The sequence below is a fragment of the Berghia stephanieae genome, chromosome 1 (genome assembly GCF_034508935.2).
Source record: "Berghia stephanieae isolate SIO BIC M18660-M18661 chromosome 1, UCSD_Bste_1.3, whole genome shotgun sequence".
Lineage (NCBI taxonomy): Eukaryota > Metazoa > Mollusca > Gastropoda > Nudibranchia > Aeolidiidae > Berghia > Berghia stephanieae.
Window position 1 is genome coordinate 125,606,894 of NC_088360.1, and position 14,321 is coordinate 125,621,214.

Consider the following 14,321-nt stretch of genomic DNA (forward strand, 5'->3'; position numbering starts at 1 on the left):
ATGTGTTTCATCGACTATTCAAAAGCCTTTGATAAAGTACAACACGAAAAACTATTCAAAATTCTATCATCCTTGGACATTGATGGTAAAGATTTAAGAATATTACGGAATTTGTACTGGGAACAAGAAGCAGCAATGCGTGTTGACAACGAACTAAGCAGTTTTACACCTATTAGAAGAGGAGTTAGGCAGGGGTGTGTTTTGTCTCCAGATTTATTCAACCTCTATAGTGAAATGATATTAAGAGATATCGAACATAAGAAGGGGGTGTGTATTGGAGGAAAGAATGTAACAAATCTGAGGTATGCAGATGATACGGTTCTACTGGCAGAATCTGAACATGAACTACAAGAATTACTGGATGTTGTAGTCAGGAGTAGTGAAAATATGGGACTGGAACTGAATATATCTAAAACAGAATGTATGACGGTATCTAAAAATAATAACCCACCAGCCTGTGTAATAACAAGCAGAGGACAAACAATACAACAAGTTGAATGTTTCAAATATTTAGGCTTCAATGTAACATCCACTGGAAAATCAGATTGTGAAATAAAGAAAAGAATAGGTATGGCGAAGAATGCATTCAACCAGCTGCATACAATTATGAAAAACAGGAATATTAGCATGAAAACAAAAATCAAAGTCCTGGATTGCTATGTACTGTCTGTGCTGCTATGTGGTTGTGAGAGCTGGACCATAAACAAGACCATGGTTAAAAGACTGGAGGCAGTGGAAATGTGGTTTTACAGAAGAATGATGAGGGTGTCATGGATGGAAAGGAAAAGAAATGAAGAAATTTTAGAAATGGCAAACAGAAAAAGATCACTGATAACAAAAATCATCAAACGCCAAATGGAATTTTTAGGACACATTATCCGCCACCCTGGTTTGGAAATACTCGCCTTGACTGGAAAGATGAATGGAAAAAGAATAAGAGGAAGACAAAGAATAACGTATTTGAAAGGGATAAGAACTTGGACAGATGAAGCTGAGAAAGGTGGCGCTGCTTTAATAGAATTGGCAAGAGATAGATCAGCTTGGCGGAAGATGACCTCCGACGTCTGCTTCAGATATGGAACTACATGAGATGAGATGATATGTTTTCCTGACACAGACGATCTAATGCAAATTGTACACTTTTTCCCATTTTCATTGACGACAACACCAAAATAACATTATTTCCAGCTGGAAAGACTTCAGTTCCGACATTAGAAAGGTCAGTGGAAGCGATAATGAAGCGTGGAAACACAAATACTTATTTATTTATAATAATAATACGTTTAGATTTCCTTGACCGACAGCTCCAGCTCATGTCATCGGTCAGATAGATAAGTTACATCACCGACTCCGCAATATTGGGTTTATATTCCCATTAAATCAACTGTGACGCTTTTAGCATTGGGCAGCGGACTGGCTGAACATGGAGCTCTGACACTTTTTCGCCAGAAATCGATAACCGTCCTATTCAGAGCTGTTGTTGCTGTTGTGGTTTGAAAGCGTTTCCAGAAACTCATCGAACCGACGATCTTTAAAGCATTGCTCAGTATTGGTATTATGTGGGTACAACAAACATAGGTGTGTTAAGGAATATTGATTTAACCAGTTAATTGCCATGCTCTGGACAGATACATATTTATACATAATTTGCCCAGAAAACTCATCCTTCAAATACCGATTGATTTAAATGACCATCGTCTTGGCAAAATCTCTCAAACCTGGGATCTCGCAAGATCAGTCACGGTTTTGCCATAATAATGATCATTTAGATCGATGGATATTTGAAGAAAGAATTTTCTACGTATCTTTACAGAGTACGGCAGTTAATTTATTAATATATTCCTATCTTTCCCTATTAATATAACTGTGTGTGTGTGTGTGTGTGTGTGTGCGTGCACTCGGGCGCACATACCAATATCATACGATACAAGTATAATATAGAAATAGGATAAATGAGTGTTATAAAGATAATAATAAACCGTTTGTTCATCCTATAAAGAACTTTTTTCAAAGATTTTACCTTTTTAAAAAATAGAAATGATCCTGACGTCAGCACGGAGCAGCACCACGAAATAGGCAGTAGATAGAGGTTAAATCGACGTTTACTAATTTGCAGGTCTGAAGGCCCAAATTGTTATGATCTCATTGTTTTATTGGAAATACACACGCACCAATGCAAAATATTTCATAAATGAAATCCATAATTGTGTTCGGTTATCAGACCTGCAAAAATATGGCCGTATGGGGTTAATATATTGGTCAAGGAAAAGGGAACACAAAAAAACATGAGACTAGAATCCACTTCCTCTGGGTTATTATGCAATGTCTCATCTGCTCTACCATCCCACCCACTTATGGACACAATCTGTTATGTATAAATAATCCATGTTTATGATGGAGTATACATTCTATTTTTTTTTCCATCTAGCCACGTTCCACCTGAAACCTAATTCCAAAAACTGAGCGTAGACATTAGAACAATTTTCCCTTTTGTTACAAATTAAAATGTTATCATTATTATTACTATCTGGTAATTCTATTATTTAAATGTTATTTATTTGTTTCCTAGGTAATCCATGTGAGCCTTCAAAACCGTTCTTATGTCGAGACTCACCGAAGTGTGTGGCTTTAAAGTTTGTATGTGACGGAACATGGGACTGTGATGATGGATTCGATGAGGAAGCGGCCGTCTGTAATGCAGGTAGGTAAAGCATTGGTAATAATAATAAGTGGCGTTTGTATAGATAGGTCTTTGTTATTGCTTTTTGCCATCCGCGTTTATGAGTAATTCTCACTAAACCGTATTAACCAGACAATAAACGTTCAACGTTAAATATAGTTTTGTGTGTCGGTCCGTTAAATTTCCGGATGGAAAAGTTGTGAACTTCTTAGCCAAGCGCATACTATCTATTGCGAGATATGTATAGTGAGAAGTAGAGAGAGACACGAACATCAAAATTGTTGCGGGTTCTTTTGGTGTGTTTTTCGTTTCCGTGCTTTACTGAGCATATAACTGAACCCAGAATTGCAATAATATTTTTCATTGATATCTATTGAGGTCTATTTTACATAATGCTTGTCGATCATTAGGTATAATAATATGTCATTTCAGACTTTGATAATTATTCATATTATTATTAAGAGTTCTTTTGTATTGGATAAAATTCTACACCAATAACCCTTTCACAATTTGACAAAGAATAAATCTTTTCTTGTTTCAATTTGACCACAGCATCAAGGCCCTCTTTTGATGATCTATACTACTTTTTGGAAAACGAAGCTTCATGGATGGTTCCTAAACTTTTTAACGGAGCAGATATTGAACTTGTTGCGCATGCATTGTCAGGTAAAGCAATACTTTGATCAATATTATTTTCTCCGTCTCGTCCCCTTCTTCTTCCTCCTCCTCTTCCTCCTCCTCCTCCTCCTCCTCCTCCTCCTCCTCCTCCTCCTCCCACTCCTCCTCCAAATTGTCTTTCTTCATCACTTCCACTTCCTCCTCATTCGCACAAGACCACAAAGCGACGCATTGTATAGAAAAAAGTAGTTCTTCAGAGCCATGAGGCCCATAGATCCGGAGATTATCCCGTTTTCTATAGTTTGAACGGATAATAGAAATTGCTTGCAACCCTAGGTAGTTTATCGGAAAGTATTTTCCGCCAGAAATAACAGACCCATCTACCCAATCACTGCTAGGTGTACAAGGGAAGGGGGGGGGGGGTTCAGAAAAAATATCGCCTTCACCGGAGAACGATCTTTCTCCATTTGAGTATGAAGTGAGTACTCTAACAAAAGAACTATAGGGATCCCCCGCACATTGTATACTATTTAATCATCATCCTTTTTTTGTTAACAGACACGAGGAAAACATAAACACCGTAAATTATAGTCTTGAACTAAAGGAACTCCACTGTTTTAGATGCACTTGATATATGATAATAGATTCAGGCATTAGACCGAGGCGATAAGGTCATTGTAATGGCGGCCTTCCGTAGGGATTTGACGGAATAGCTAAATCTTTCTGCTCACTTAGGAAGATCGGGAATATTCAGAAATGGCTGCCATTCATTGACAAAACGCTCTTTTTTCTTGCTTTGTCCAGAAAACTTTTACTTTAAATATTAATGAATTAAAATGGCTATAAATGTGATATATTTTTTAACAACTAGAGGCTTCTTTAAAATCTATTTTTAAGGACTGTTTAAGAAATTGGGGGGTCATCTACGTTAATTGATACATTCTTGATAATTTTGGGCATCTAGATAGGGCAATATTTGCTAAACGTGCTCAAAGCACTTTACAAGGGGTCCCCAGACAACAGCCACTTATCATTTAGTACGAGAAATGATACATGTTAGGCGATATTACATTTTTAAAGACAGAGACAACGCTGTTAACGACCAGGTACTCATATTACACCTGAGTATGGTAATAGAACGTGAGTAAAGAGCCTTTTCCAAGGACTTAACTATACGCCGCTCAGAGCGTGACTCGAACCCTAGATCTTCCGTCCAAAGGCGAGTGTCATAACACAAAATACCACATAGATAAATTCTGTAAAAGTTTTTTTGGCCAAAGTGGGAATAGGGTGTTATGTCAATGTGTGGCAGATTCTAATTTATTACTGTCTTTGTTAGAAAAAAATGGATCTTTTATAAAGAGCAATATCCACTAAACGTGCTAAAAGCGCTTTACAAGGGGTCCCTTGCCAACAGAAACACTTAACATGTAGAGACATGACGCCTGTTAGGCGATATTACAATTTTTTCGGACAGAGACAACGGTGTTAACAGCCAGGTACTCATTTTACACCTGAGTACGGTGAGAGAATGTGAGTAAAGAGCATTTCCCAAGGACTCAATAACTATACGCCGAGCGAGGCTCGAACCCAGGACATTTCCTATCCGAAAGCGAGTGTCAAACCACAATATCACATAGCCGTACAAGTGCATTGATGGAACATGATCACGTATTGGAAATAATGCTGTACAATACCAGACATATCTATTTTTTTCTATTTTGGTGAGAATACCTTAATGAAATACCGGTCGATTGAAATAAGGTTCAACTTGTTCACACACCCAAAAAAATTTTTTTTAATCAGACTGATAACGCTGTCCAGTGAAATGATTTCCGGTTCTTGGCTGGAAAGACTGTAAGAAATAGATGTAACTATGCGGCTATGTAGTCCAGTGGTATGACACTCGCTTTCGGATCGGAAGGTCCTGGGTTCGAGCCTCGCGCTCGGCGCATAGTTGAGTCCTTGGAAAAGGATCTTTACTCACATTCTCTCACCGTTCTCAGGTGTAAAATGAGTACCTGGTCGTTAACAGCGGAGTCTTTGTCGGAAAAATTGTAATATCGCCTAACAGGCGGCATGTCCCGTCCTACATGTTAAATGTTGCTGTTGTCCATGGACCCCTTGTAAAGCGCTTTGAGCACATTTAGTGGATATTGCGCTATATAAAGCTCAATTTCAATTTTTTAACTAACGCAGAAATATAAACGGTTGAAGGGAAAGAAGTACAAACTGATAACTTCTCTGCTAGCTGCTTCAACAAAATAGAACAACAAACAGTAATAATGATGTTTATACATTTCTATCTGGATACTATCATGTCGTCAATAAACTTGAACTCAATTTGGTTCATCGCATTACCCTTTGTTTGATTTATATTTTCATATTGAGTATATTATTACCTAAACGAACAAATATCTAACAAAGAGGGCAGAGTTGAAAAGTGGCTTTAAAACTAATTTTATTTTTTTGTTTGGTAGGTGATTGTTTCAATCTTGGTTCTAAACCAAAAAGCATAAATAAGATAAATTCATCATAAGAAATACAAATTAGAAATTGTAAAGGCTGATATCGACGTTTGCTTATATACAGGTCTGATAACCCAAATTGTTATGGGCTCATTGTTGTAATGGAAATATTCTTAAACCAGCGTAAAATACTGTACATTACAAGAATATTAAATCAAGCTCATAATTGCGTCAGGCTATCGGACCTGTTAATATGTACACGTCGTCTGATATCGTTTTATGATAATATGCTAAATATCCATTGTCCACATTGACAGATTAATTACCAGAACATGCCGATAAAACTAAATAAGAGCTTTATTAATGTTATATTTATCGTTACTTATTTACAATGATTGTATTTTAACAAATTATTACTGCGTAGAATTTACCGTACCCAGTGCATAACGCATCGACAATCGATTTTGTAGATTTACATGCTTAAAGCTTTCCTACAACTATTAATATGAATATATAATGAATTAATCCATTCAGTAATACGGGCTTTTCCCAAACTGTACTCAAGACCCTGGATAACTCTGATAAAACTCTTTTATCTTTCATTATGGTCAGAAAAGTTAGACTTCATATATCTATGGATTAAAATTATTTTAAACATATCAAAAAGTCTCAAACTCTTCTTTAACCCTCTTCTTACCGCCCATAGAAAAATCGTCACATTTGTTACGATGCAGCCAACAATTTTCTTATTCTGAAATCATTTTGTTAGAGTTTTAAAAACTCGACACTGTGTTGCAGAACTCATTTTTAAAAATTAAAAAATATAGAATATACTCGTTACAATCTGTTTAAAAATATATATTTTTGTTTTGGGTGAGTATGAAGTTTCAGGTAAAATTATGAAAATAGCTGGTAAGGAGAGAGTTAATGTCTCAGAATTGAGACATTTTGACAAAGTATAGATAGTATGCAGATGACGTCACTCAGGCCTTTGTTATTGTTTTTACCATCCGCGTTTGTGAGTTGTTCTCACTAAACTGTATTAACCAGACTATAAAAGTTCATGATTACACAGAGTTTGTGTGTTGGTCCGTTATACTTCCGGATGGCAATGTTGTGAACTCCTTGGCCAAGCGCATTCTATCTATACTTACTTAATCCTCTTCGGGCCTTGAGGCACATAGGGCATCCACCAGACATCTCCATTTTTTGCGATCGGCTGCTTTTGCGGTGGCTGTATTCCAGGACAGGCCTGCTTCCTTTAATTCTTTCTCCATCGTCCTTCGCCAGGTTTCTTTGGGTCTTCCCCGCTTTCTCTTCCCATCTGCTGTCCAGTACAAGGCTGTCTTGGGAAGTGACCCTTTTTCCATTCTGGCCACATGACCCAGCCAACGCCTTCTTCTTTTTATTTGGCTATCAATGCTAGTGCAGTCAGCTTTCTTTAATAGATCCACTGTTCTTATTTTTGTAGGCCAAAATAAATTAAAAATTCTTTTTAAACACTTGTTCTGAAAGGCTTCTAGTTTCTGTATTAAGGAGGATGTCATTTTCCAGCTTTCACTTCCATAAAGCAGTACACTTAAAACATTGCTCTTGTATATTTTCAGCTTTGTCTTTCTCATTATTTGCTTTGATTTCCAAAAGTTTTTCAGCATGCCGAAAGCCTGGTTTGCCTTTTGAATTCTGTGCTTGATATCGTGTTCTGCATTTCCGTCGTCTGTTATTTTGGATCCGAGGTAGGAGAACTCTGTTACCTCTTCAATTATATGTTCATCTATCCTAATTTCACTGTCATGTTTTGGATTCACCCTAATGTACACAGTCTTATCGAAATTTATTTTCAGTCCAATTTTCGAGGCGTTCTTGTGTAGTACGTTTAGTTTCTCTGAGGCGTCTCTGTGTGTACTGGAAACTAACGTGATATCATCTGCGTAGTCTATATCTTCCAGAAAAGATGTCAGTGTCCAGCGAATGCCTCTCTTCTTACCATCAATTGTATTTTTCATGAGCCAGTCTAGAGCCAGGATAAACAGAAGCGGGGAGAGTATGCAGCCTTGTTTTACACCAGTTGTTACATTAAAGCTGTCTGTTAAATTGTTACCACAGATCACTTGGCATTGGTAGTTGCTGTACATTGCTTTGATTAGGTTGACTATCTTCATCGGTATACCATAATGGCGGAGTATTTTCCACAGGGACTCTCTGTGTAAGCTGTCAAAGGCTTTTTCAAAATCGACAAAAATGGTGTAGAGGGGGCTGTTCCATTCAATGCTTTGCTCCAGGATTTGTCTCAGGGTAAATATGTGGTCACTACATGACTTCCCTTTTCTGAACCCTGCCTGCTCTTTTCTAAGAATGTTTTCAATGTGAGGTGAGATTCTTTTCAGAAGGATTCTATTAAAAATTTTGCTCGTTACGGACAGGAGTGTGATTCCACGCCAGTTAGCACAATTTCCTAGGTCTCCTTTCTTGGCTATTTTATGGATGATGCCTTTCTGCCAATCCTCTGGTATTTCTTCCTTTTCCCAAATGTTGGTGAACAGTTTACTGAGAATTTTGGACATTTCTTGCGAGTTCGCTTTAAGCATTTCCGCAGTGATTTTGTCAATACCTGGGGCCTTGCCATTTTTTTGTTGTTGTATTGCCTCGTGCACCTCCTGCTCAGTGATTGGACCAAGATTAACCTCTACGTCCATTTCTGCTTCTGGGATATCTGTGTAAGAAGATGGGTCTGGTCTGTTCAGAAGGTTTGCGAAATATTCTCTCCATCTTTCAATTTTCTCCTTTTCGTCTGTGATGACACTACCATCTTGGGATTTTAATGGTTTCTCTTGACCATAACTTCTGTTTCCGGAGAGCTTTTTTGTGATTTTGTATAGTGTTTGTGTGTCGTGTCTTACAGCTGCATTTTCTGCTTCAGTTGCTAAATTTTCTGCAAAATCTCTTTTGTCTTTCCTTGTGGATTTTTTCACTTCTTTATCCTTCAATGAGTATTCACTGGATAGCCTTTCTTTCAGTCGGGGGGATTTAGCGTTCAGGAGATTTAGTTTGATTGATTTTCTTTGGTTAATGAGCTCCCATGACCTTGCTGATATCCAATTCTCTGTATTGGATTTATTGTGTCCTAAGTGTTGAGTGGCACTTTCCTGCATGACGTGGTTGAAATCTTGGATTGTCATGTTTGTAATATCTTGTATTGCACTGAATTTGTTTCTGACTGAGATATTGAAATTGTTTTGGATATCTGGGATTTTCAATTTATCTGTGTTGAAACGTTTCTCCTTCTGTTTTGCTATTTTTGTTTTCATCAATTTAGTAGAGATTTTGGCTGTGACAAGATGGTGGTCACTTCCAATGTCTGCCAATCGTCTGACTCTGACATCGTTTAGGCTGCTCTTCCATTTTCTGTTTATAATTATATGGTCTATCTGACTTTCTGTTTTCCCATCTGGTGATTTCCATGTCAATTTGTGGATGTTTTTGTGTGGGAAGAAAGTTCCACCAATAATGAAGTTGTGTTCTTCACAAAATTCTGCCAGTCTGCTTCCATTGTTGTTCATTAACCCTATGCCCTCCTTTCCAACGGACTGATTTGTTTGTGTATTGCCAACTCTAGCATTAAGGTCTCCGATGATCATGAGCATATCATGTCTTGGAATGTTTTCAACGGCCGTTCTTAGAATATCGTAAAATTCTTCTTTGTTTTCTTCATCTGAATCCTCTGTAGGTGCGTAGCATGTGAGGATTGATAGCTTGGTGTATTTTGAGTTGTGTCTTGTGTATAAAAGTCTTTCACTTATCGGTTTCCATTCCAATAGTGACTTGTTGTTTTGCCTGGCTATCAAGAGGGCAACACCTTCTCTGTGTTGGTCATCCTTTCGTCCTGACCAAATGATCAGGTCGCCATTTGAGAGTTGGCGCTTCCCCGCTCCTGTCCATCTTGCCTCTGATATGCCTAGCAAATCGATCTTGTAGTTCAACATCTCGCGCTGGGCTTGTGCCAGTTTTCCTGTTTGATATAGGGTCCTAACATTCCAGCACGAGACATTGAGCTTGCGTTTTGGTGACAACAGATCTGCAATCTGGTCGGGGGCGTCCTTTCGGCTTTGACCTCCTACCGTCATGAAGCCAGTATTCTGGTCCGCTTCTCTGCTGCCGCCGGTTGTGGATTTATGTCTGGTTTCTGTTTCTGTAACAGTTTGCTTTTTATGAGGTGGGTTGTTAACCCTACGCTCAACCCCCATTCCTGGAGGGCCGGTGGATTACTCTTCGTCTGATCTCTCTCCTTTTTTCTCTTATTAGAGGTCCGAGGTTCGAGATACGCAAGCCCTCCCACCACGACAAGGTGATAATCGTCGTCTATCTATAGATCATCCCAATCGATTTGTTTGAAATGTTTCTGTCCAAAATGAACAAATCTTTTATGTCCGTTAATCAGTTAATTAATTAAATGTTGTAATCTGAAAAAAAGACCTGTATTTAAAAATTTGGCCAGGAAACTCATTCTTCAAATATCGACCGATTTAAATGACCCTCATCTTGGTAAAAATTCTCAAACCTGGGACTTTGAAAACTCCCAGGTTTGAGAATTTTTACCAAGATGAGGGTCATTTAAATCGGTCGATATTTGAAGAATGAGTTTCCTGGCCAAATTTTTAAATACAGGTCTTTCCAGAGCACGGCAGTTAACTGGTTAAGAGCATTGTACGTCATAATGGGCCATAAACGTATCAATCCGATTCCAGTGGATTGGCAGCATTCACGGTGTTTATGATTCCCCGGTGCCTCATTTCCATTTCGTTTCATGTAGTTCATAATGGTAGTTCATAATACCGTCGGTGGTCATTCCTCTATATTTTATTAGAGAAATATGCATTATCATCATTAAGTTGTTTTGTTAGTTGTTTGTTTGGTTTTGTTTTTTTGTTTGTTTTTGTTTTTTGTTTTTTTTTTTTTTTGTTTGGGGGAGGGGGGGTTGAGGGTTTTGTACTGTTTTTGTTGTTGTATCAAAATGCAAATAGTTTCATGGGGACGGTTTAAATCATCTATATTTCACATTCTTGAACAGTCTACTTTACTCTGAATAAAAACATTTTAAAAGTTTAGACCAGAAGACTCGTCCTTCAAATATCAATCGAATAAGATTACTCTCAATCTCAAACCTGGGACTCGCTTGAAAGTAGTTATTTTCTTCCCTGAAAACCCAGGTTTGAAGTTTTTGACAAGGTGAGAGCCATTTTAATCGATCATTTGTTGAAGAATATTGCTGGCCAAAGCTTTAAAATTGTAGGACATCTTTGATGAGCAAGGCCGACTTGAATACACGAAGTTTGGGCGTAATAGCGGACCGTACAGATTATGAATATCGTTCTCCTACTTTAAAATAAATTGTGATCTACAAAGACATGGCTTTGTGCAATGCAAGATTGTAATTTTATGTGTCACGTCTTTAAAAATACTCAGAAAACGGATGGCCAGCTGGTTTGGCTGATAGGTATATTCTGAGGATTTGGCATGTGTCATGGTTGAGAATGTACAATTGATAGGATCCATAATCGGGAAGAGTTTTCATGGTGTTTTAAAATCGAGATCCTTATCACAAGTATCATTATCGTTGTTAGTATTATTTTATTATCTATATTGATTGTTATTATGGATATTATTTATTCATTTTTATCATTATCTTCATGATCATTATTATATCGTTATTATTGTTATTATTATTACTATTATTATTATTATTAATATTATTATTATCATTATTATTATTATTATTAGTATTATTATTATTATTATTATTATTATTATTAGACGTCTATTATTATTATTATTACTATTATTATTATTATCATTATTATTTTCATTATTATCATAATCATCATCATCATCACCATCATCATCATCATCATCATCAAATTTGAATGGATTGAAGTTATTGTTATGCGCCTAGAGCTTTTTATATAAAGGATTGGGCGCAATATAAATAAATTTCATTATTATTATTATTATTATTATTATTATTATTATTATTATTATTATTATTATTATTATTATTATTATTATTATTATCATCATCATCATCATTTTGAACAAAATCTGTAACCTTACGCTATTGAGATATCAATATTATACGCGTATCTTTATTTTTGACAGTGGCCAACGACATGAAAGATCTACAGGAGCAAATTGGCATGACGGATGACAATGTAGCGGCTTTAAGACGGGCTTTCGAAGGAGCGATTGAAGGAGATGAGCGGCCACTTCTAGAGTTGGGAATGTCTGATAGATCCTGGCATGAGGTCAGTTGGTCAGCTTGTAGTAAAAAAAGGAAAATAGGTAGAGTATTTGAGAGAGAAGGCAGCACTAGAATGAAAGGTAAAAAAGAGCGATGAAATAATTATCGGACTGAGCAGTGCGGTGCCCGTTTTGTAACTAAGTCAAGAACATTACGCGACGTCTGTGATAGATAGGTAATAATGATTTAAAATTTAGCTTTTATATAGAGCAATATTCACTAATCGTGCTCAAAGTCCTTTACAAAGGGTCCCTGGCCAACAGCAACATTTAACATGTAGGCCGGGACATGACGCCTGCTATTAATTTTTTTCGGACAGAGACAATGCTGTTAACGGCCAGGTACTCATTTAACACCTGAGTACGGTGAGATAATGTGAGTAAAGATCCTTCTCCAAGGGATTAACTATGTGAACCCAGGTTCTTCCGATCCGAAATCGAGTGTCATACCACTAGACCACATAGCCGCACAATAATAATGATGGTAAATCTAGATCTTACGATCAACTATTGGGCAAGTTACTTTATCACAACTGCCGCAAACGATTCAAGCATGGAAGAGTACCATGCTTTAGCGATAACCAATCTTTCAAGACATAAAGGAGCGACTGGTATTTATTCTGTACTGTGCATGCGGCCTTTCCGGCCTTTCAGAGAGTGACTGATTCAAAGCGAATCTCTTTGGAGTATCTAAAATAATAAATGTGATTGCTCTATAAAAATGTGATTCGGCATCGTTTATTGGGTCAAATAACATTTTAAAAGTTTATGAGATATTGAAATTTTGTAAAGTCGTTACATGCTGATTATGAGACGTTCGGTAAATTATAATCATTCTTTATTAGAGATGAATTATAGCAATCTGAGGGTCAGATGATTTGGAAGATATTGAATTTCCTTCATACATTTGTGTATCTAAAATTTGGCAAGAAAACCTGTCAATGAAATATCGATCGATTTAAATGACCCTCATCTAGGAAAAAATTCGCGAGGTCCCAGGTTTGAGAGTTTTTGCCAAGATGAGGGTCATTTTAATCGATCGATATTTGAATGACGAGTTGTCTGACCAATTTTTTAAATATAATCGTCTTTCAGGAGCACGACACACTGGTTAACCAATTGAACAATGAGAGGCATTTATAAGAGTTTTACGGTGGTCCAGCTATGCCTAGGAAAGAATCAAATGGTTCTTTGTTTTGGTCTTTATTAGATCATGGTAGAGGATATTATTGTATGCAATTTAGACAGACTTGGTGGTAGTGACCGCGGTGTTGCTGCGGGTGATGCTGGTGGTAGTGACAGCGGTATGTAGTGATGGTAGTATTAATGAATGTGGTTGTTTTATCGGTGGTGGTGGTGGTGGTGGTCGTGGTGGTGGTGGTCGTGGTGGTGGTGGTGGTAATGATGTTAGAAATGGAGGTGGCATAGTGTTGGTGATGGGGGTGCTGGCGGTGATTGTGGTGGTGGTGGTGGTGGCGTGGCGGTGGTGCGAAACTGTCATTATTACAAATCATATTGGATTTAGGTGCAAAAATTAGCAGTTTCTGATAACCAAACGTAATTATGGACCGGATTTAATATTGTTCTGACAATATTTTGCTTCGGTTTGAGAGTATTACCATTACAATATTGAAATCATAACAATTTGGGTTATCAGACCTGCAAGTAAGTACACGTCGTGTTGGAACAATTAAGATCTTGATGATTTTACTAATCGTTTTTATTTGGTACTTTTTCACCAAAAACATTTACATGTTTTTTCCAGGTGCAATACGTCCTTCAAAAACTATTGGATAGCGGATTTAAAATTTAGGACCGGAACGGAAGGAATGTTCCAAGATCTAGGCTGCCGAGAGATCTTGACCACAGAACATTACAGAGAACAGCCATGAACAAGCAAAAAAAAACAGAGCAGATTTATTTTATGAACCCCCCCTTGTCCCAGTCAAATGTTGATTTTTCGCCATGTGAGTTTGAATGGATTGCAAGCGATTGAGAGAAGTGAATGAAATCATCAAACCATAATAATATTATCGTTTGTTATTGTTTTATTAGGACATAATCGAGGTGTGTTATCATAAATAGAAAAGTAAAAGAATGTATTTTTATGGTATTATCATGTACTGATAGTTCTCAGAATAAAATTTACAATAGACTCATATGTCACATTGTTCTTTGTTATCAAATAAATTGAAAATATGAGTTAATTAATATTCTTGACCCACACTCAATATGGATTAGAAAATAAACAAGGTATTTAT

General features: G+C 37.1%; 1 protein-coding gene across 1 annotated transcript in view; it reads left to right on the forward strand.

Annotated features, from left to right (window-relative positions):
- The window catches only part of LOC144963049 (neuropeptide prohormone-4-like), a 135,646-nt gene that overhangs the window by 116,964 nt on the left and 4,361 nt on the right, over nucleotides 1-14,321 (forward strand). Inside the window, exons 3-6 of the mRNA XM_078896657.1 lie at nucleotides 2,570-2,701; nucleotides 3,233-3,346; nucleotides 11,920-12,065; nucleotides 13,826-14,321. The exon at nucleotides 13,826-14,321 is cut by the window's right edge and continues 4,361 nt beyond it. Coding sequence (XP_078752783.1) covers nucleotides 2,570-2,701; nucleotides 3,233-3,346; nucleotides 11,920-12,065; nucleotides 13,826-13,873 — 440 coding nt within the window. The 3' untranslated portion in view covers nucleotides 13,874-14,321. The remainder of the gene's footprint in view (nucleotides 1-2,569; nucleotides 2,702-3,232; nucleotides 3,347-11,919; nucleotides 12,066-13,825) is intronic.